Genomic DNA, 25,125 nt, shown 5'->3' on the forward strand with positions numbered 1-25,125 from the left:
ACTGTGCCACTTTTAGTTATTTGTAAACATTTTTCATGAATTAATGGCCTAGCTGATTGTGTATGTGCTTGTGTGATAAGCTGTGTGTTTGTGTGAGCATGTGCTGGCTCACGTGTTTGTATGAGGTTCTGTGTTTGCATGTAGTCAGTTTACAAAGTACTGGGATAAGAACTTTCTTCTCTTTCCTTTGCATTCTTTTCATACCTGGAAATATGTTATCTATGCTGAAATAAACCAATTTGTTTACTGTTCTAATGTGTATTGAAATTTTAAACTAAAATTATTGTGTCCCATAATGCAAATACAGCCACTGTCAACATCCTAAAGCAGTTTCTCAAAGAACAACCAGAAAGTTTGTTAAAAGAAACCAACAAAAGTTTAGTTAACCAGTAACCTACATAATTATTAGTAAATTTAACTTAAGAATCCACTTGAGGTGGAAATATAGTTCATTTTTTTCTCTATAATTAGACCTAGAACTAAAAAATGTAAGTTTCAAAATAATACATAGTCTAATCCCATCTCTACACCTGATTTTAGCCCAAGTGCTGAGAAGTAATGTGTAATCCTATTTCTTATACAAAGCAAAAATACATATATTTGTACAGAGAGTGGTGCAAAAAGATACCTAGCAAAGGGTTACCTTTAGGAGAATGAATAGGATTAGGGATAGGTGAGGAGTGGTAAACTTTTAGCTTTTAAATCTATAACTTATAATTTTGTTTGCATTTTTGTCAATGATTTATGTACTTTTATAGAAATAAAAATGAAATTAGATGTAGCAAGAATGAAAAATGGAAAATTTCTCCTCTGTTTCAAGAAAAAAAGGAAGAGCAATTTGACACCCTAAGTGGTAAGGAACATGACCAGTCTCTCTTTTTGTGTTTCTCCATAGAGGAAGTATGAAAGGGACATGCTTGAAGTGATGTCAAAATTCTCAGGGGAATAACCTTAGATACAAATTTTAGAAAAGGGCAAAATATACTTGGTTATGCTAGTACAGTATATCCATAGTAATAGACAAATAACTGGTTTATTTTAGCACTATGGTTCAAAGGAAATTATTATCATTTATAAAAGCATTTAAATCAACACATTCACCTTTGGATCAGGTGTAGAATAAACTCATAAAGGTGAAGTATCAGTGAGAAAGACACAGAAGCCTATCACAGTGCTTGTCACCTTTTTTCAAGTTTTATCCAAACTCTCAACTTTGGATTTAGTGATATTTAATATTTTTATGTGACTATTTGATTAACAAGATTTACTATATTTTGATTATTACAATAGCCATATAAAATCCAGTTATAAATGGCCTGAAAAGATGAGAGAGCAACTGATGAGCACATCCCCTTTTGAAATGCAGAGAAGGCTTCTACCATCCTGTTAGAACCAGCAGATGGACACCAGCCACTGTCACCTGGGGACACTGTTTCTAAATTGAAGCACAGTGTTTGAGAAGCCTGTGAGCCTGAAGTCATCTTGTACTATCAACCACGCAATAAGAAGTCATTTTGTATTTCTAAAGAACTCCTGCGTGCACATAGTTCAGTAAGTGGATCCTATCTACATATCATTTACATCTCTAATTCATTCTATTTCTAATAGTTGAATTTAAAGACATTCTTTGAAGAGAAACTTCAAAGAAAAAGAATAAAACAAAACCCTGGTAGGTAGTTTGGTTTTCCCTGTAGATCACTACAAGAAGTTTTGGAGTCACTGTGTAACTTATACCTATATTTCAACTGGTTTGACACTTTTTAAAAAACAAACCAATAAATAAACAATGCTTTACTCAGAAAAAGCTTCCTTCAAGTTCTATTAACTCTTATCTCGGGGATATTTCCTTTTCCCTACTTTTCTTCTTTCTGCAGTTAGTACAGGATAGAAGTGGCAACAAGGGGACACTTTTCAAAGACACTATTCTTAATTTCACCCTCATTCTTTTTTTTTTAATACTAATGAAAATTGCTTTGGCATACACAAGGGGCAGGGAAAATCACGTAGGAGTTTTCCATCAGCTAAGTATGAAGTAGTCCACAAAATTGGAAGGAGGATAATATATGAAACTTCATCTTTTCATGAGGAATCAGAGTGCTGGGTTGAATTACGGGTTGACTTATACTTCCTTTTATTTCATGTAGTATCTGGAAGTCATTTCTCATCATATAGAAAATCAGCTAGTATTAATGCTCCTACCCAGTGAGAAACAAATATTGGACTCAATGTTTAAAAAAAGATAACTTCCTATGCTCAAATGACCTGAATTTCAAGGGCACTAATACTTATACCCCACCTACTAAGATGAAATGAATCAGATGTATCTATAATTTGACCCTTGTAGGTGTATTTCGCTTGGTTTATTTCTTTTCAGGAGAGAAAACTGTGTGTGGAACTTTTCCCTGAGATGATCTGTGAGTTGGACTTCAGTGTTCAAATTGTGAAAAACAAACCTTGAAAGCTAAAATAAGATTTTTGCTCCTCCTTTTAACTTTTAAACGAGTTCATGATGCATGAAATTGTCTACCTCAATTTTAATGTTCTATTACTAATCTTCTTTCCTTCATTATTTTGGATTTAAGTCCCGAATTTTCAGTTTGGAAATGTCATATTTTTCAAAGCTAGTGCTTTATCATAATGAAGCAGTGCTTTCACATCAAAATGAATGTACTGTCACTTGACAGAGAAGTTAAAAGTGAAATTTCCAATAAGTATCTTACACTAAATATAACACCTCTTTTGATAATGTTCTTTGAGTCTCACATTTTGAAATTGGGTTCCTCAAAAAAACTTTAGGCCCAGGACTTTTTCCTTCCCTTATATTTTAAGGAGCTCAAACTATGGAAACTCAACTATATGCCTTAGGAAAGTACTCTATCATATACTATGCTTACAAGTCAAACATTCTATGGAATATTCTGCAATTTCCTTTTCATAAGCAGTAGAAGAAATTGTATCCTCCAACTTTCAGTTAACAAGAACACGCTAGACCAGCATTTCCTAGTAATCCTATCATCGGGGTAATTATTTGATTTAGTAATTGTATTACTATTATCTAAAGAGGGAAATATATCAAAATGACTTATGGGTAAAAGATCCCATTTTTACTTAATATTTATCAATTTTAATTAACTGTACTTAGTTTTTGTTTGAAGGCCTACATTTAAAATATTAACAATTTTATTTTTTGAAAATTAAAAATTAAATGTATATGTCTTGGTTATTCTACCATTTCTTGAACTGACTACAATGTCTATTTGCAGAAAGAAAAGATTTTCAGGAGTGCTCTGATGTGGAGAAGGGAAAAGTTTTTTTAAACACAAACCTCCAAGGCATTTTCAAAAAATTCAGAGGTCAACCTGAGAAGCTCCCTCCTTCTCTCAAGCATGGAGACCAGGGCTGCCCATGCTTCACCCAGAGTTTTGGCCATGGCATCATAGACCTGGCTCTGATCCTTGTTCTCTTGAGCCGTCTTGTCTGCTTCCTGCAGGAGTTCCCATACTCGGTCTTCCAAAGCCTAAGTCCAGGCAAGAAAAGGCAGAGTGTCACTCAATGTAAGAACTTGGGACCATATTTTAAACATTTGGATTTTTGAAATTATATACACTCTAGGAAGGTCTAGAAGAGAATTTATAAACACAAATTGCTGTGCAGGCAGGTAGATCAAGCAGGCAGGAGGGAGCAACGGAGATTGTGGTGAACTGTGGAGCATGGCCAGGCTAAAGACATCCACATTTAAACATTGTTCAAACACTGTAGAGATTTATCAAAAATATACAACTACAGGGACTTCCCTGGTGGTCCAGTTGTTAAGACTCCATGCTTCCACTGCAGGGGGCATGGGTTCAATCCCTGGTTGGGGAACTAAGATCCCACATGCCATGGCACAGCCCCCCCCCACAAAAAATACAACTACATACCCAGGGGTACAGAATACTGTGTTGACCTCACATTTCAAAAAAGGAGAACTAACTGGAATACATCTAGAAAGGAGTAATCATGAAAAAACTATTGTGAGAAATGAACCCAGTAAAATTTATTATTTATTCTAAATAGTTGTTATTGTTAATATATTTGTGAAGCTTAGTGTAACTTTATGAGTAAATTCTTGAAAGTGAATAGTCATAATGTAAAAATTAGAATATCTGTAACCAACACTACAAATTGTTTCAACAAAATATGGAAGATGAAGGGCAACATGTGCTTCCATAATTGTCTCATTTGGGGATAGGAGAATGATCCTACAGATCCTGTTTTGTGCTTGATATTGGCACCAAAATCAAGGCACACTTTTAAAATATAATAGACTAACAACAATATGAATAAATTCTAAAATGTCAACAGAAAAGGAAACTAAACATGTGATAATGCAAAATACAACAAAGAAAACAAAAGAAATAAGAACACATTTATTTGGGCACACAAAAAAACAAAACATAATGATAGGAAAATGATTAAATATCAGTTAACACCCAAAAAATGGATGTTAACTTTTCAATTAAAAGACGAACATTATCAGATTAAGGGGAAAAAATTCAACTAATTTATGTTTACTGGAGCCATAAAACTAAACTGAAAAGACATAACATTTGAAAAAAACTGAAAAGACATAACATTTGAAAAGACATAACTGAAAAGACATAACATTTGAAAATAAACTGAAAAGTCATAACATTTGAAAATAAGGAGATGAAATATATCAGGCAAAGACAAAAAAGTAAAGGAGGATTAGAAATGTTAATCTCAGACAAATTAGAAATCAAAACAAAAATCACTGTGATTAAAAAATGGTACTCTAGAGCTCTAACCACCATCAGAGCCTCTTAGATAGCCTCAACCACCAGAGGGCAGACAGCAGAAGCAAGAAAAACTACAATCCTGCAGCCTGTGGAACAAAAACCACATTCACAGAAAGGTAGACAAGATGAAAAGGCAGAGGGCTATATACCAGATGAAGGAAAAAGATAAAACCCCAGAAAAACAACTAAATGAAGTGGAGATAGGCAACCTTCCAGAAAAAGAATTCAGAATAATGATAGTGAAGATGATCCAGGACCTCGGAGTAAGAATGGAGGCAAAGATCAAGAAGATGAAAGAAAGGTTTAACAAAGACCTAAAAGAATTAAAGAACAAACAAACAGAGATGAACAATACAATAACTGAAATGAAAACTACACTAGAAGGAATCAATAGCAGAATAACTGAGGCAAAAGAACGGATAAGTGACCTGGAAGACAGAATGGTGGAATTCACTGCTGCGGAACAGACTAAAGAAAAAAGAATGAAAAGAAATGAACACAGCCTAAGAGACCTCTGGGACAACATTAAACTCAACAACATGCGCATTATAGGGGTCCCAGAAGGAGAAGAGAGAGAGAAAGGACCAGAGAAAATATTTGAAGAGATTATAGTCGAAAACATCCCTAACATGGGAAAGGAAATAGCCACCCAAGTCCAGGAAGCGCAGAGAGTCCCATACAGGATAAACCCAAGGAGAAACACACCAAGACACACAGTAATCAAACTGGCAAAAATTAAAGACAAAGAAAAATTATTGAAAGCAGCAAGGGAAAAATGACAAATAACATACAAAGGAACTCCCATAAGGTTAACAGCTGATTTCTCAGCACAAACTCTGCAAGCCAGAAGGGAGTGGCATGATATACTTAAAGTGATGAAAGGGAAGAACCTACAACCAAGGTTACTCTACGCGGCAAGGATCTCATTCAGATTCGATGGAGAAATCAAAAGCTTTACAGACAAGCAAAAGCTAAGAGAATTCAGCACCACCAAACCAGCTCTACAACAAATGCTAAAGGAACTTCTCTAAGTGGGAAACACAAGAGAAGAAAAGGACCTACAAAAACAAACCCAAAACAATGAAGAAAATGGTCATAGGAACATACATATCGATAATTACCTTAAACGTGAATGGATTAAATGCTCCAACCAAAAGACACAGGTTTGCTGAATGGATACAAAAACAAGACCCATATATATGCTGTCTACAGGAGACCCACTTCAGACCTAGGGGCACATACAGACTGAAAGTGGGGGATGAAAGAAGATATTCCATGCAAATGGAAATCAAAAGAAAGCTGGAGTGGCAATCCTCATATCAGATAAAATAGACTTTAAAATAAAGAATGTTACAAGAGACAAGGAAGGACACTACATAATGATCAAGGGATCAATCCAAGAAGAAGATATAACCATTTTAAATATTTATGCACCCAACATAGGAGCACCTCAATACATAAGGCAACTGCTAACAGCTATAAAAGAGGAAATCGACAGTAACACAATAATAGTGGGGGACTTTAACACCTCACTTACACCAATGGACAGATCATCCAAAATGAAAATAAATAAGGAAACAGAAGCTTTAAATGACACAATAGACCAGATAGATTTAACTGATATTTATAGGACATTCCATCCAAAAACAGATTACACTTTCTTCTCAAGTGTGCACGGAACATTCTCCAGGATAGATCACATCTTGGGTCACAAATCAAGCCTCAGTAAATTTAAGAAAATTGAAATCATATCAAGCATCTTTTCTCACCACAATACTATGAGATTAGAAATGAATTATAGGGAAAAAAACGTAAAATACATCAACACATGGAGGCTAAACAATACATTACTAAATAACCAAGAGATCACTGAAGAAATCAAAGAGGAAATCAGAAAATACCTAGAGACAAATGACAATGAAAACACGATGATCCAAAACCTATGGGATGCAGCAAAAGCAGTTCTAGGAGGGAAGTTTATACCTATACAAGGCTACCTCAAGAAACAAGAAAAATCTCAAATAAACAATCTAACCTTACACCTAAAGGAACTAGAGAAAGAAGAACAAACACAACCCAAAGTTAGCAGAAGGAAAGAAATCATAAAGATCAGAGCAGAAATAAAGAAAACAATAGCAAAGATCAATAAAACTAAAAGCCGGTTCTTTGAGAAGATAAACAAAATTGATAAACCATTAGCCAGACTCATCAAGAAAAAGAGGGAGAGGACTCAAATCAATAAAATTAGAAATGAAAAAGGAGAAGTTACAACAGACACCGCAGAAATACAAAGCATCCTAAGAGACTACGACAAGCAACTCTATGCCAATAAAATGGACAACCTGGAAGAAATGGACAAATTCTTACAAAGGTATAACCTTCCAAGACTGAACCAGGAAGAAATAAAAATATGAACAGACCAATCACAAGTAATGAAATTGAAACTGTGATTAAAAATCTTCCAACAAACAAAAGCCCAGGACCAGATGGCTTCACAGTTGAATTCTATCAAACATTTAGAGAAGAGCTAACACCCATCCTTCTCAAACTCTTCCAAAAAATCACAGAGGAAAGAACACTCCCAAACTCATTCTATGAGGCCACCATTACCCAAACCAGACAAAGATACTACAAAAAAAGAAAATTATAGACCAATACCACTGATGAAAATAGATGCAAAAATCTTCAACAAAATACTAGCAAACAGAATCCAACAACACATTAAAAGGATCATACACCATGTTCAAGTGGGATTTATCCCAGGGATGCAAGGATTCTTCAATATACGCAAATCAATCAATGTGATATACCATATTAACAAACTGAATAAAAACCATATGATCATCTCAATAGATGCAGAAAAAGCTTTTGACAAAATTCAACTCCGATTTATGATAAAAACTCTCCAGAAAGTGGGCATAGAGGGAACCTACCTCAACATAATAAAGGCCATATACGACAAACCCACAGCAATCATCATTCTCAATGGTGAAAAACTGAAAATATTTCCTCTAAGATCAGGAACAAGGCAAGGATGTCCACTCTCACCACTATTATTCAACACAGTCTTGGAAGTCTTAGCCATGGCAATCAGAGAAGAAAAAGAAATAAAATGAATACAAATTGGAAAAGAAGAAGTAAAACTGTCAGTGTTTGCAGATGACATGATACTATGCATAGAGAATCCTAAAGATGCTACCAGAGAACTACTAGAGCTAATCAATGAATTTGGTAAAGTTGCAGGATACAAAATTAATGCACAGAAATCTTTTGCATTCCTATACACTAATGATGAAAAATCTGAAAGAGAAATTAAGGAAACACTCCCATATACCATTGCAACAAAAAGAATAAAATACCTAGGAATAAACCTACCTAGGGAGACAAAAGACCTGTATGCAGAAAACTATAAGACACTGATGAAAGAAATTAAAGATGATACCAACAGATGGAGAGATATACCATGTTCTTGGATTGGAAGAATCAATATTGTGAAAATGACCATACAACCCAAAGCAATCTACAGATTCAATGTAATCCCTATCAAATTACCAGTGGCACTTTTTACAGAACTAGAACAAAAAATCTTAAAATTTGTATGGAGACACAAAAGACCCCGAATAGCCAAAGCAGTCTTTAGGGAAGAAATGGAGCTGGGGAATCAGACTCCCTGACTTCAGACTATACTACAAAGCTACAGTAATCAAGACACTATGGTACTGGCACAAAAACAGAAACATAGATGAGTGGAACAAGATAAAAAGCCCAGAGATACACCCACGCACCTATGGTCAACTAATCTATGTCAAAGGAGGCAAGGATATACAGTGGAGAAAAGACAGCCTCCTCAATAAGTGGGGCTGGGAAAACTGGACAGCTACATGTGAAAGAATGAAATTAGAACACTCCCTAACACCATACACAAAAATAAACTCAAAATGGATTAGAGACCTAAATGTAAGGCCAGACACTATAAAACTCTTAGAGGAAGACACAGGAAGAACACTCTTTGACATAAATCACAGCAAGACCTTTTTTGATCCACCTCCTAGAGTAATGGAAATAAAAACAAAAATAAACAAATGGGACCTAATGAAACTTCAAAGCTTTTGCACAGCAAGGAAACCATAAACAAGATGAAAAGACAACCCTTAGAATGGGAGAAAATATTTGCAAATAAATCAACGGACAAAGGATTAATCTCCAAAATATATAAACAGCTCATGCAGCTCAATATTAAGAAAACAAACAACCCAATCAGAAAATGGGCAGAAGACCTAAATAGACATTTCTCCAAAGAAGACATACAGATGGCCAAGAAGCACATGAAAAGCTGCTCAACATCACTAATTATTAGAGAAATGCAAATCAAAACTACAGTGAGGTATCAACTCACACCAGTTAGAATGGGCATCATCAGAAAATCTGCAAACAACAAATGCTGGAGAGGGTGTGGAGAAAAGGGAACTCCTTGCACTGTTAGTGGGAATGTAAATTGATACAGCCACTATGGAGAACAATATGGAGGTTCCTTAAAAAACTAAAAATAGAGTTACCATATGATCCAGCAATCCCACTACTGGGCATATACCCAGAGAAAACCATAATTCAAAAAGACACATGCACCCCAATGTTCACTGCAGCACTATTTACAATAGCCAGGTCATGGAAGCAACCTAAATGCCCATCGACAGACGAATGGATAAAGAAAATGGGGTACATATATACAATGGAATATTACTCAGCCATAAAAAGGAACGAAATTGGGTCTTTTGTAGAGACGTGGACGGATCTAGAGACTGTCAAACAGAGTGAAGTAAGTCAGAAAGAGAAAAACAAATATCGTATATTAACGCATAGATGTGGAACCTAGAAAAATGGTACAGATGAAACAGTCTGCAGGGCAGAAATTGAGACACAGATGTAGAGAACAAATGTATGGACACCAAGGGGGGAAAGCGGCAGGGGGATGGGGGTAGCGGTGTGATGAATTGGGCGATTGGGATTGACATGTATACACTGATGTGTATAAAATTGATGACTAATAAGAACCTGCTGTATAAAAAAATAAATTAAATTCAAAAATTAAAGAAAAAAGAAAAAAAAAAACAAAAGCACTGGATAGAGAACATATTGAGTTCCTTGCAGGAATGAACAAAATGACTTCAAACCCCTAATAGAAAACAAAAAGTTATTTCTGATTGAAGTGGCTACATGACATGCCAGTGAGAATTTCAAAACATAAGATATTTAAATGTTAATCCAAATAACAGTGATCTACCTCCAAGGAACAAGTATGTTAGAATACATTTTAGAAAGAATTGTTCTTTCAGAAAAATTCTCAATTGTTCATTTTGTCCGTAAATTTTACACTAGTTCCCTATGGTGCAATGATTATTTTTTTTAATGTATGAAAACAATTGTATGACACATACAGATGAGATGGACAGTACAAACATTTGCTAGTTAAAATTGAATGTAGAAATGTAGCAAACTTGACAAAGACATAGACAAAGGTCTATGTTTTGTAAAGTTCAAGTCAGCATTTTGGACTTCATGGTAAAACCAATTGTCTCATTAAATTGAGTCCATTAGTTTCTGATACCCATGTTTAAGTAAGAATGCATTCTGGGATTTGTAGTTCCCATGGGCTGAGGACTGTATGAATGACTAGGAAGATATCAACATATTCCTTTTTATGTATCTGTGGGGCATGCCTCACTAAAACAAAGTAAACATATGTGAAAGCAAACATGTTCTGTCATTATCACAACCACATTGCCAATGCTGATATAAAATGTATTCTAAATCAAAGTTTATAGTGATCGCCTGCTATTTCTTCTAATGCTAATAACTGTCCTGACAAATTTGTTTCAAAACTCATCATACGGGCTTCCCTGGTGGCGCAGTGGTTGAGAATCTGCCTGCCAATGCAGGGGACACGGGTTCGAGCCCTGGTCTGGGAAGATCCCACATGCCACGGAGCAACTAGGCCCGTGAGCCACAACTACTGAGCCTGCACGTCTGGAGCCTGTGCTCCGCAACGAGAGGCCGCGATAGTGAGAGGCCCACGCATCGCGATGAAGAGTGGCCCCTGCCTGCCGCAACTAGAGAAAGCCCTCGCACAGAAATGAAGACCCAACACAGCCAAAAATAAATAATAAATAAATAATAAATAAATAATAAATAAATAATAAATAAATAATAAATAAATTTTTTTAAAAAATTAAAAAAAAAACAAAAAACTCATCGTACAATCCATACTAATGACCAATTTTTTAAGAATAATTGCCATTTGCTGATGGGTGAGTTGTGTTTATCTATAAATATAACAGTCTTTGAATTAATAAATATTACAGTTTACTTTCAATCTGATTCTAATTCTACTGCCAAGCATTTTGGTTATTAGATTACATTTCAGAGTCAGGATGAAGATACCATCTGAAATTTCTTTCCTACAGATGACATCTGAATATTGATTTTCTGAAGTTTTCTTGAAACCACAACTTGCCCTCTCTGTCAGGTAATTTAAAATACATCCTAAGTAAAGAAGAACATAAAATCTAGTTTTAAAAGCTACAGAATTTCTTTTGGCTTCTTTAGAGTTTTGATATTACCAAACATACAAAAATTCAGATAATATTTTAGGGTATTCTATTTAAGTCAAGAACAGAACAAAACAAGTTAACCCAAAACTGGGATGTATTTAGAGATTGCCTACATGTTGGATTTATCTATGGAAAAAACAATAACAAGAAAAAAGTAATACTGCAATGAACAAGCACAGCACACAGCATTCTAAAGAACTTTCATTACAAGAGGTAACAAATAATACAGGAGGAATGGGATGTTTGCTTCCTATCCCTACCCCTGCTTCAATACAGTGTGTGTTTCTTAATATAAGATGCTTCTCTGGGATACTTTGTACTTTCCTATCTTCCAGATGAGCAACACCTCATTCCCCTCTTCTCTGTAACCCCAGTGAAAATACACTTCCACCAGCCACAAGGAAGCCCCCCAGCTACTGGCCCAGATGTCAACTACGCAGTATTACCATTACTGCAGCCTTCCTCTCCGACAGCTCCAAGGCTGCCCTTGAGGGGTCTGTTCCTGAAATAATGCCCTGTGGCCTCCTTCTCTCTCTTTCTTCAATCAATTCCTTGGCCAGAATCCTCCCCAAATTTCCAACAAAGTCCAGCTTGTTCATTTGAGTTTCATGGCAGGTGATATTACTTGAGATATCACTTAATTATAACTTGTAACTTAATTGTAACTTGTTATTTGTGTTTTACATGCATGGAGCATGGGTGGAGAGAGAAAAAGAAAAGAAATTAAACAATGTGAATGCACCTTTGTTCAATGTTATCAGCTTCTAAATACTTTATAAGATGTTAATATACAGCAAAAAACCACCCTGAGAGGAAAACAGTGGGGATTTTCATATGAAATTGTTCAAATAGTATTCAATGTCCACTCTCCAGGATATTGTAAGGGATCTCCACAACCATCTAAGAGATTAACTAGATGACTTTTAAGGTCCCATCGAATTCCATGGTTTTGTGATACAATAATCCATTAATTCACTCAACTTTATTGAGTACCTACCACTTGCAAGGTACAAGGAGCAGCTGAAATCTAGAAACTTTGTATGCAAAATGTTCAACTTTGTTTTCTACCACATTTCATACAAAGGGGTTAATATTAAAGTTAGTGTTGGTAAGAGGCTTCTGATATCCAAGTTCTTATTGAAATACAAAAATAAAACCATTGTTCATACTATTGAAGAAATGTATTTTTTCTCTCTTGATAGGACATAATTTGTTTTTGCTATTGAAGACTTCACTTTTTCTTCCTTTCTTAGACACACAAACACTAATGAGAAAATTAAGTTGCTATGGCAGGCTTGTTGGTTTTTTTTTCTTTTTGCCAATAGAATCGCCCTTTTCTTCTCTGTCAACAGTACCCTTCTTTCATGTGAGAAACCCATGATATGTGACTTTAGGAAGGGGCAACCCTGCTTCCTCACCCACTGACAAGGGAAGGCAACGACATAGGGCTAGCTCACAGGAGTTACCCACCCCAGTTATGAATTGGTCGATAGATGCAAGGACGAAAATGTGATTGATTCATGGATGGAAGATGTTCCAAGCCTGGAAAGGCCTATTCCTCCAGAGTCCTTTCTGTGGGAGCTATCTAAAAAGACCTTTCACCAGAGTTACTAAGTTGTTAGAATGTGAGCCTGAAGTAGCTGATTGGCCATCCTACCAGCCATGTGTGAAAGCTCCTCCAAGAGATGGAGAGACAAAGCCTTGAACATTACTGTGTTCCTGATGCAGCCGTGCCCGATCCTCCTACCTACACAAATAAACACATTCAGAGATTTAGTTCACATTTCTCACGGCTTCTCCAAACTGAACCTACTTAATGAATACATGAAACAAACTAAAAGCACCTCTGTCTTTGAACTGAGGGTTAGCAAAAGAACTGTATATGATAAACATCATTATTTAACCACTTTAAAAAACATGTTACTCTGGAATATGGTTTTTGAACAGAGTGAAGTGTCAGTCCCTGAAGATCAGTTATTTTCCCCAGCACCCCCTTTCTGACTGCCCATTCAGCCCCTCCCCACATCCACAATGTCTAAATAAAACTGTTTTACTTTAGATAGTTGAGGATCAGAAATAAAAGACTTAAATTTTTAAGGTCTAACAAGAATCTTGGTTTTGACATCTATAATGAAACATTAACTAATAACTGTGCAGTAATACTATCCCTCCTTTTAGCAAGTAAAACGATAAAATATTTCATAACACTTATTTCAAAACACTTTTGAAATAAACATCATGGGATCACTGTCAAGTTCAGTGTTGAATGATTTCTCCTGTCTCCACTACTTAAAATATGTCTGGATTGACTACCATTTATTACCTTCACCTGTCATCACTTAGCTTATCTGTCACAATCACACAGTAATGATAACTGATTCAGAAGGAGTCCCAGGGAATACATTTTCTTAGCTTAGCCCATAACATCTCAGTGTGGCAGTATGCACAAAGTGACTGACGTCATGTTCTGTATTCTGTTATCTTCTTCAGAGCAGGTATTTTATCAAAATGGCTGAGTCTTGATTTAAAAAAAATTAACAGTTGCTGAAAAGTCTGAGTAAACATCTGGGCTTTAGGTTATCTATGTCATTGATTTTAATAAATTGGTATTTTTAGTGTTTTGGCCAAAGTTACATAACATACTGCTAGCCATCTCCTTTGCTAACATTAGGGTTGAGCAATGCTCATTCATCAGATATTTGTGGAGCCCCTACCATGGGCCTGACTTTGAGACATTTTCCAAGGTCACAGAGAGACACATGACATGGTGTCCGAACAATGCAGGCTGGTGTGATGTATATATTCCCATAGCGTTTGGTAGGGTTGTCCTGGGCATGAACCAGTTCTAAGCCCTTTGCAACCACCCCTGCAGCTGAATCCTCCCTGTCCTCCCTCTACTGCTCAATGCTCCCAAACCTCAGGCAGTGAACTGGCTGCACAAGCGCCACCTGGGGGAGATTTGGGGAAATGCAGGTTCCCAGGCCCTGCTTCAGAGGAAACTGACTCAATAGATTTGGAGTGAAAAAATGGGGAACTATGTTTCTTAAAAAAAACTCCCCCTTGAGTATGATGAACAACCATGTTTTGGAAGCACTTTTCCACATATCCATTCTTCTGAGGATGGAAAATAGGACAGCTATTCATGGGTCAGTATTAGGGCTTTTAAAAACCCACCAGTTCCCAAAATACTTCTGTCACTGGACTTATCAGGGCGCCTGATAATTTCTCCTTGATAGTAGTTCTTTTAACTTTAGGCAAAGGTCATTCTCTACCTAAAATATAGCAGTGACTATTCATCAGCCATAAGATAAAGAGAAACCTCCTCTCCGTGGCATACCTGGCCCCCCATGATCTAGCCACTGCCTGCCTGTCCATCCCTATTTGTCTCAGGATCTTCTTCTCAATTCCCTTCTCCCCTGCCTGTAGCCCAGTGATGCAAAACTGCTTACTGCTCTCCTGAGGCTCCACACCGGCTCAGCTCTGGGGCCTTGGTATGTGCTCTTCCTATTGCTCAGCTGTCTGCCCACACCTTTTATACCTAGAAAATAATCTTATGAAGAATGCCCTGGGGCTTCCCTGGTGGCGCAGTGGTTGAGAGTCTGCCTGCCAATGCAGGGGACACGGGTTCGAGCCCTGGTCTGGGAGGATCCCACATGCCGCGGAGCAACTGGGCCCGTGAGCCACAATTACTGAGCCTGCGCGTCTGGAGCCTGTGCTCCGCAACAGGAGAGGCCGCGATGGTGAGGGGCCCGCGCACCGCGATGGTGAGGGGCCCGCGCACCGCGATGAGGGGTGGTCCCCACTTGCCGCAACTAGAGAAAGCCCTCGCACAGAAAACGAAGACTCAACGCAGTCATAAATAAATAAATAAAAGAACGTGAATTTCTTAAAAAAAAAAGAATGCCCTGATTCCTTCCTATACTCTCCTTTTTCCCTGTAACTATATTTTATACAGGTTTCTGTTGAAGCCTCTCTAAACTTACTGGACTTAACTTGCTTAAATGTCCATCTTTTGATGTCTGAAACTTAACTTTAAATAGTCCCCTCCCTCTCCCAAAAAAAGAAAAGGTGAGAGCGAGAGCGAGCGAGAGAGAGAGAGAGAGAGAGAGAGAGAGTGAGAGAGTGAGAACTGCAATGTTAATGGAAGAATGTTAACAATTAGTAAATCTAGGTGAAGGATCTCTGTAGGATCGAAATTTTTCAAGATGAAAAGTTAACTACCCCAAATGGCCTACCTTTGTGTAAGTTTCCGGAGTATGGGAAGCATCATACTCATCTTTTATTGCCCACATCTCATACCTGCTTTCATTAACTACTGAATGAATCAGTGAGTGAAAGGAATAGCACATTAATATCTTGATCTCTTTTGATGCATGAGTTAAATTTTACCTTGTGGAAAATAGCTTGAATTCCAGCTGAGGTTGGAGGCGGGGTGGGGGGGGTGCTGGGGCGGTGCCGGGGTGGGTGGTTGGGATTGTGGTGGAGGGTCAGGAGCAGAGGAGGCTGGAATTTCTAAGCTGCTGAGACTGTTTCTACAGGGTAGAAGGTGCAAGAAATGGTGAAGTTGGGATGAACTGTCCCCCAGGCAAAACTTGAGGACAAAACGTATTCCCTATGTCAGGCCCCGTGCTTTGAGAATTCTTTTTTTTTTTTTAGTGGGGGCTGAGGAAGATTTTGCACACCCATAAAAATGTGTCTGTCTATTCATTTGGAATTTCAGTTTTCACACAGCAGAAATACTTCTAAGTTACAATTATCAAACTTTTAATTTTATCAGACATTTTGAACTTCATTATTACTTACAACAAAAATAAGTACCTACCAGTGACCTATTAGTCCAACTTTCCCCACATATTACTTTCTTGATTTGTATCAAAATAATAGTTGACCTTTCCAAATAATAATAATAATAATAATAATGACTGTAGTTCTATCTTTTTACAGTGTTAGCTGTGCTAAGGAGACACATTATTCCCTTGTAAACTGGAGGACCCATCCTACAAATGAGCTTCCAGTTTCTACTTCCGTCTTAATTTGGGAGAAAGCTGCCCTATCAGGGTGTTCCTGGGGAGTAAAAAACACCTGGGCCCTCACCTCATGAGTCTTCTCTGAGCCCTTCTTTACACCCTCATTCCCCCCTGTTACTTGCTTTAGAGCATAATAAAGCCCTCCCTTCACCTTGGTGCCTTCCTTAAATTGGAAAAAAGTGGCAGGTGGGTTACACAAAATATCACAGAGAAAAATTAGTTAGACACTATCTGAAGTGCAAAAAAAAAAAAAAACCACTTCAATTTTTCAAACTATAAAGAAAAAAAATCCATTTCTTGTCCTTACTTTGAAAAAAAAAAAACATATTCTCAGATATAAAAAATCCATTCTCAGGTTAAAGAAGCCTCAGGGCAGTCACCAAATACAACACTTAGATTAACTGACAGTAGCAGTAATAACATGTTTTGGTTTTGCTTAGTTTTTTTTTTTTTTTTTAAAAAGCTAGTTGTTAAACAGAACAAAATGGAATGCCCAGTTGACAGTGTAAGCAGGCTTTGTATTGACAATGAGATATGGAGCTTCTAAGATGAGCAATCCATGAAAAATAGCTTGCCTCAGGACTCGGTCAAGACAGCTTAATTTAAGTTTTCCTCTCCCACTTGTTTAGTCATTAAAACTCAGGAAAGTATTTTGGAATTGGATCTGAGAAAAAGACACTCTGGCCAACATCATAAAGCTGGTTATTTAAAGAGGTGCTAAAAGGCACTACTTTCCCTTTGGGTTCCAAAAGAATAGGAAACCAAGGCTATTCTGAGATACCTGAAAAATGCACTCTTTTTAAGTGTAGCTTTGAAATCGCTGGTTTTAAGTATAGCATATTTTATGGACATTATACCACCTCAACTGCCATGCAACACACAAAAAGGATTATGGATTTTCTCTTCAGTGGAGCATTAAATAGTTCCCTGAATAGCAATTTTCTAAAAGAGCAAATATAGGTGGCGTATCCTGCATATGTTTTCCTGACACTGCAGAGTCTATCTGTAACACACACTGCACGATACAGGTAACAGTTTCTGGTTCATAGAAAAAAAAAAAACACCTCAGTTTTACCACTAAAGTGAAAGCAATTAATTTAGAATACTTAAAAGCAAAGAGTGAAATTTTTGGAAACTTTTGAGAATAGTAGATTGTTAAGTTCATTACTTTTGTCAGTCTCCTGCACAAAACATCACAGATTTGTTCTGGCTTTTGCTGTTCTTTTTAGCTTACTTTGTTCTTGTTCTTTTTAGAATACTTTACACTTTCATTTCTGCCTACCCACAACCTCTTAGCCTTCACATCCCAATTCCAATGCTGCCTCTTCCGTGAAACCTTTCTATTCACCCCAGCCAAAAACAATTCCTCCTTCGCCTGGATTCCTTTGTCACTTTATTTTCACCTTTCTAATTTGCATGTTACATTTCACTCTATAGTACAATCGTGAAAGAGCAAGTTGTAAATTCTGTCGATTATAAATCAGATGAGAGCACGGACTTTCTATAGGACAGTACAATATTTCTTTTTTTCAATTTGTTCAAGTTGAAGCTACCGCAAAAGGTAAATAGCAAAAAAATAGTAAAATCAGTGCCTCAAAATTCATATTCTGAAAAAGTTTTGAATTAAAAAGCCAACAGAATTAGATGTTCCATGTACCATTTTAGTGATTCATGGGCTTCTTATAAAGTAGCCCTTTGTGTTTAGAAGAGTAAGATACTGAAACAGTCATTGAGACGTTAGTGAAGGATGTTTGCTTACAAATGCTGATGAATCTGCAGTAAAGAAGGTAGGTCAGGTACTTTCCAATGACACCACCGCTCGCCATAGTCAGGTACTGGCTTATGATACAGAAAGCCAATTCAGAGAACAAATAAAGCTAGAAAATAGGCTTATTGAAACTTGATTATTGCACAGATATTGCTAACATGATAAATTTTTTTTACTATACATGCAATGTAAATATGGTGATATGAAGGAAGAATTCCTTTTTTCTGCTTTATTGTTGATAAACACAACTAGCTCTGAAATGTAGAAAATTAAATTGGATTGCATTGTCAACAAATATATTTTGAAGTTTAAGTTTTGTGGGGGTCTATGTTCTGATGGGACAACTGAAATGACAAGAAAATATCCTGGACTCATACTAAGGAGCTTTGCTGGAATGAAAATCAACATCACGCTTCCTTCATCAAGAAAGTCTTACTGTGGAAAAGAAACTACAACTGCACTAAACAGTGTGCTTAGTGACATAATGAAGATCATAGATTTATAAAGGCTAATGCATGACATTTGATATTATTTTCTTTATTACGTGATCAGATGAAAGCTGGTGATGGCCAACCACTATTGCATGCTGAGGTACAATGGTTACTGAGAGAAAAATTTTTTTCAAGAACGTATAACTACAAAGTAAACTTCCAGTGATTCCATAAAGTAAAAATAAATAAATAAATAAATAATAAAATAAAATTAATATCCTGAGAAGAAAGGTCATTAAAATTTTCTTTCAGATAATAATTCCTTAAAACCAATTTTTAAAAAAATGCAGTTTCCATTAGATTATAAATCCCAAAAGCCAGACCATGCCCCACTTTCTTTAGCCTCCCACAGCTCCAAGTTCAGAACCTTGTGGTTTGTCAGTGTTAACTATTATTTGGTGATTCAAAAATACTACTGTGTCTACCGAGCCAACGCTACACAGTTTACATGGCTCTATCTACTTGCCATTTTAAGATTAAAGTCTCCTTGGATCCCAGTACTTAATACAAATCCAGAAACGTAATACATATCCCAAATATTTCTATCATCTTGGTGTGTGTCTTCCTAGAGACTTCAGGAACTGATAAAATATATTCATGATCTACACCACTGATGAGTGAGGTAACTTCCTATTTAGAAAAATAAATGAGTCTTACAGCCTTATTTTCATATATGCAGAACATTAATGGTGAGAGAGATGCATTCATTATAAAGACCTATCAACACTGAGGCCTCACTACTGTATACTTCGATTACTCAATACCACACTTTGTCCTGTGTCAGTAATTCTAATTTAACTACGTAATGCTTTTAGCAGTGTTCAGGTAGGCAAAGCTACTCAAAACTATTACATATTTTCTTTCTCTATTTTCTTTATTCACACCTTGCTTTATATCAAAAGTAAAATGATTATTCTACAGTAGGAGACTACACTTTAATAACTTCAACACACTCAACAGAAGAAGTAAAATAGAAAAGTAGGGCTTCCCTGGTGGCGCAGTGGTTGAGAATCCGCCTGCCAATGCAGGGGACATGGGTTCGTGCCCCGGTCCGGGAGGATCCCACATGCCACGGAGCACCTAGGCCCGTGAGCCACAACTACTGAGCCTGCGCGTCTGGAGCCTGTGCTCCGCAACGGGAGAGGCCGCGACAGTGAGAGGCCCGCGCACCGCGATGAAGAGTGGCCCCTGCTCGCCGCAACTGGAGAAAGCCCTTGCACAGAAACGAAGACCCAACACAGCCAAAAATAAATAAATAAATTTATTAAAAAAAAAAAAAAGAAAGAAAAGAAAAGTAATGCAGGGGTTTCCCTGGTGGCGCAGTGGTTGAGAATCTGCCTGCCAATGCAGGGGACACGGGTTTGAGCCCTGGTCTGGGAAGATCCCACATGCCACGGAGCAACTGGGCCCGTGAGCCACAATTACTGAGCCTGTGCGTCTGGAGCCTGTGCTCCGCAACAAGAGAGGCTGCAATAGTGAGAGGCCCGCGCACCGCAATGAAGAGTGGTCCCCGCTTGCCACAACTAGAGAAAGCCCTCGCACAGAAATGAAGACCCAACACGGCCATAAATAAATAAATAAATAAATAAAAGAATGTGAATTTCTTTTAAAAAAAAAAAAAGTAATGCAATACTAAATGCTGGTGAGGATGCAGAAAAACTGAATCCCTCAACATTGCTGGTAAGAATATAACATGGTACAGCCACTGTGCAAAACAGTCTGGTACTTTTATATAAAAATAAACATAAAATTACCATAAGACTCAGTATTTATCCCAGAGAACTGAAAACTTCTGTCCACAGAAAATACTGTACATGAATGTTCATAGAAGCTTTATTTGTAATACCCCAAACCTGGACACAGCTAATATGTGCCTGAATGGGTGAATGATTAAACAAACTGGTACATTCATACCATCGAATGCTACCTAGCAAAAGAAAGGATGAGCTATGTTACATACAACTTGGATGAATCTCAAGGGCTTTATGATGTGTGAAAAAGACCAAGTGCAAAGAGTCAAAACTGTATGCTTCCATTTATATAAATAACATTCTTGAATAATGAAATTATAGTGATGGAAGACAGATTTGTGGTTGCCAGGGTTTAGGGGTTGTGCCTGGGAAGAGATACAAATGAGTATAAAGAGGTAGCAGAGGGAGAGCTTTGTGATAAAGGAATTCTTTGATTGCAGAAGTGGTTACACTAAATCTACACATGTGATAAAATGATACAGTACTATGCAAATACAGTGTATCAATATCAAGTTCCTGGTTTGTACTATACTATAATTGAGTATGTTATAACCATTGGAGGAAACTGGGTGAAGGATACCCAGGTCCTTTCTGAACTAAGTTTGCAACTTCCTGTGAGTCTAAAATTATTTCTAAAAATGGTTAAAATTAAAAATACATAAAAATAAAATAAAGAAAATAAAATCTTGTAAATATGTAAAACTGGATGGAATTCAATGACAGTAAGCATACACTAGGACTCTTCTGGGCATCTGGGTCTATATTGTTGCTCCATATTTATTTTTTAATGTTACTTGTATGTTATCAGTCCTCCTCTAGATTGTAAGTTTCAGGAGGGCAATGATTTTCGTCTGTTTTGTCCACTGATAAATCCCAAGAGCTTAGATCAGTGTTTGCATACGTAATGTATTCAGTCAAAATCTGTTGAATGAGACAAGTGAGACAGTAGATCTATTGCTTTAGCATGTATATGCAATAACTTACGGTAAAAGATGAAAAGATACTCACAGTCTCAGATCCTGATCATGAGAATTGTAATAATCACACCAAAACATCTTTTTATCTCCTTAACTTTCCATTTGATCTTGTCTTTCATTTACTCAAGTAAGTGCAGACACACAGTTACTCTAACTGTTGCTTATGTAAGTTCTCAGTAAACAAAAAATGCCTTGTTAGCCTTGAAGTATATAACTTGACATTGTAAAGCACAAAAATAATTTTAAAAATATGAAGTTCTATTATATTTTTAAAAAATAATAATAGTTAGGACTTCCCTGGTGACACAGTGGTTAAGAATCCCCCTGCTAATGCAGGGGACACAGGTTTAAGCCCTGGTCCGGGAAGATCCCACATGCCGCAGAGCAACTAAGCCCGTGTGCCACAAGTACTGAGCCTGCGCTCCAGAGCCCATGAGCCACAACTACTGAGCCCATGTGCCACAACTACTGAAGACCGCACGCCTAGAGCCCGTGCTCCACAACAAGAGAAGCCCCCGCTCACAACTAGAGAAAGCCCACGCACAGCAACGAAGACCCAACACAGCCAAAAATAAATAAATAAATAAATTAAAAATAATAATTAACATTGACTTTAAAATGTTGTAACAATATAATTCAATATATCAGTATAGCTCTTAGTCTCATAGTGATGGGAAGATTATTTAAATAGATAAAACATGAGAAAATAATTTTGTGCTATTTTATCATTATAATAAATAACTTTATTATAACAATATAATAATAATAATACTTTATTATTATTATGATCACTTAGAATCCAAAGAATTCCATAGAAAGCATTTGCGTGTCTCAATACAAGGCTGTATCTTGTCCTGCTACTCTAACCATATGAGGATCTTTAGAACTAAAATATAAAAGTTTAATTTTACCTAATTTTGTCCTTAGCCTGTATGTGAATTATGTGACGTCCCCCACCAGGTGTTCCTCTGGCCAATGCACACTGCCTCCGCCAGGGGCCCTAAGGATCTGCACACCAGAATCTTCCATGCTGGCACAGGACAAGACTTAGGTCACTTTTCCCCATTGGGGACCAAGGCATCTTCATTGTTGGCTGTGATGTAAAGCACTTTTTGTGAAATCAAGTGCACACTTCTAGATAGGATGAGGCCTGAGTGCTCAGCTTGTGCCAGGAGACCTCAGGGTACGGCATAGTGGAAAGACCATGACAAACTGGATTTTAATCAGAGTGGGAGTCCCAGCTCAGCCAGTTACCCGCCCTGAGCAAGTCATCAAACCTCTCTGAGAACAGACTGGTGGCTGCCAGAGGCAATGTGCTTTCCTCATAATACTGTCATAATGACAAAATGAGGTGATGCATGGCAAGTGTTTAGCCCAGTGCCTGGCGACTGCAGTCATCTATAAGGTTAGTAACCGTTAGCACCATCGTCACTACTGACAGTTGCCAAAATGTAAGATAATGGTAAGGTCATAAATGTTTTGGAAACCACGTACTTCCTTTTACAGGCAGTTTACGCCTTTATTTCACTATCAACATAGGTTATATACCCTCCTCTGTAAACCATACTTATTGAATTTAAGTTTTAGTTCATACATACAGTATGGAAACAAAAAGGCTTTCTGGCTTAAAATATTTTCTGATGCAAGAGAAAGGAACATGCCATACCTAATTCCGGCTGTGAAAACCTGACTGCACATGCCTATTGGGTGGTGTTATCACCCTGCCCTGTTTGTAAGGGCTGCCTTTAACCCAGACTGGCACACACATAACGGAGCCCGATGTCTGGTTGGCTTCCAGTTTGAAACAGAAGCTGCAGCTAATGGGCTGCTGAAAACCCTGAGGGCCACAGCTGTCCAGGGTGGAAATAGCCTCTCACTGAAAGCTTGCCACGGCCCTCATTCAGTTAAGAATTCTTGGGGCAACTCTTTACCTTTCAGTGGTTCCTGTGCTCAAACCAAATTAGTAAAATATCAATCAGATGGTTCTGTTGTTGCTAGGAAATGTCAGTAACATAAGCCATGACAGAAATAGACAAAATTAAGAAAACTAACTTGGAAAATTCTGACATTGTATTGAATCAGTCAATGTGGATTCAAAAAAACAAAATAAGCAGGTCTTTCTTTTTTTTTTTGGTCACTTTTCAAACCAGAGCCATTTTACTAAAGGCCCATAAAACATCCATTTTAGCAGAAAATCTGTTCATAAAGGAAATGCCAGAACCACCTTTCCCTTTCAAAGTTACAACTTATTCCCTTTATAATTAAATGGAAACAGAATCAGATATTTTCTTTTCCTCAATTTACTGCGAAAAAATTTTTGTACAAAGATTTCTTTTGTACAGACCCAATAAAATATGGTATTTTAAAACGGATTTAAAATGTACCCAAAGAGGCTTTATGAATGAGGCATAAAAACACTTGCAAGTGATGGATATGTTCCTTTTCTTGATTTTGTTGGCAGGTCCATGGGTATATGCATATTTCAGAACTTAAATTGTGTTCTTTAAGTATGTGCAGTGTACTGTGTCCGTTATATTTAACAGAGCCATTAAAAAAAGGCTAAGAACAGACGTTTGTCTCAACAAATAAATGTAGCAAAGAAAAGTCAAGTAAAAAAAAAACAAATAAAAAAAATAAAATGTACCCAAAGAGCTCTACAACATTATTTTTCATAAATGAATTTTCTTAACTTTTCCTTCTTGGGTATTTGCATATAAATGACTCTTCCATGTCTGCTCTGTGAAATGACATAAATAATATAATTAGAAATAATCTACAGGTGCATGGGTTAGATTATTAGCAGTGGTTTCTGTTGTTTGAGGGATGTGTCTGTACCCTTGGATTTGTTTAGATTTTACTACCTCTCCCTCAGATCTGTAGCTTTTTATGTAAGTGAAAAAACAGAGTCCTGGAGGCTTATCAAGAATGTCATTGTGTGTTTTACTGGAGAACTGGAACTCTACCATGCTTGAATAAAAAACCAAAATAACAACAAAGAGAATGACACATTCCCTAAGACTTGATGAAAGCTAGGACATTGGGAAGTTTTTGTACCAAACAGAAGGATAAATAAATACGAGTACTAAACTAACATTTGTTCACAGGATGAAGCCAAAGTAGAGGAAAGAGACAGCTACTTCTGTCTTAAAAAGTTAGCTCTCTTCCCTGCCCCAGAAACAAAACTTCTCACATCCAGTACTCCCACAGCCCCATATTTCAAGTTTGACCTTAAATTCTACCTTCTCCATGAAACTACTCCAGCTAAATCAATTTCTCTTTTCACCTGAACTTGCCTATTGTACTTTCACTATCATCAATTTTCATCTGGGGACCTAACTAGTCATCCAGTGCCTTGATGTTGTGATTTCACTGCTTCATGGTTCTCCTAGGGTCATTTCCCCATGTTATTACATATTATAAATTTCTAGAGGCCAAAGATGTCTCTTCCGTTTCTTTTGTGCCTCCCCACCCTGCAATGCCAAGTACAGAGCCAGGAACACAGCAGACAGGGAGGCCAGTCCAGCAGAGCAGAGCCATCATGGTGCTACACAACTAGACTCCTGCAAATCCTCTAAGATCCACGGCTGTAACATTGATAAGAAATTACAGAGTGGTCCTTTTCAGTCAATTGAGAAGTCACATCCTTCCAACTCTCGAATGAGTGGGATTTTATACTCCAGCTGATGGCCGAGGCATGCAGCATG

The 25,125-nt window shown here is 37.2% G+C and overlaps 1 protein-coding gene across 4 annotated transcripts in view; it reads right to left on the bottom strand.

Annotated features, from left to right (window-relative positions):
* The window catches only part of CCDC141 (coiled-coil domain containing 141), a 204,282-nt gene that overhangs the window by 155,205 nt on the left and 23,952 nt on the right, over positions 1 to 25,125 (bottom strand). For all 4 annotated transcript variants that reach the window (XM_036858604.1, XM_036858605.1, XM_036858606.1 and 1 more), the window contains exon 3: positions 3,326 to 3,517. In XM_036858604.1, the coding sequence (XP_036714499.1) occupies positions 3,326 to 3,517 (192 nt within the window). The remainder of the gene's footprint in view (positions 1 to 3,325; positions 3,518 to 25,125) is intronic.

This window comes from Balaenoptera musculus, chromosome 7, assembly GCF_009873245.2.
Source record: "Balaenoptera musculus isolate JJ_BM4_2016_0621 chromosome 7, mBalMus1.pri.v3, whole genome shotgun sequence".
Taxonomy (NCBI): Eukaryota; Metazoa; Chordata; class Mammalia; order Artiodactyla; family Balaenopteridae; genus Balaenoptera; species Balaenoptera musculus.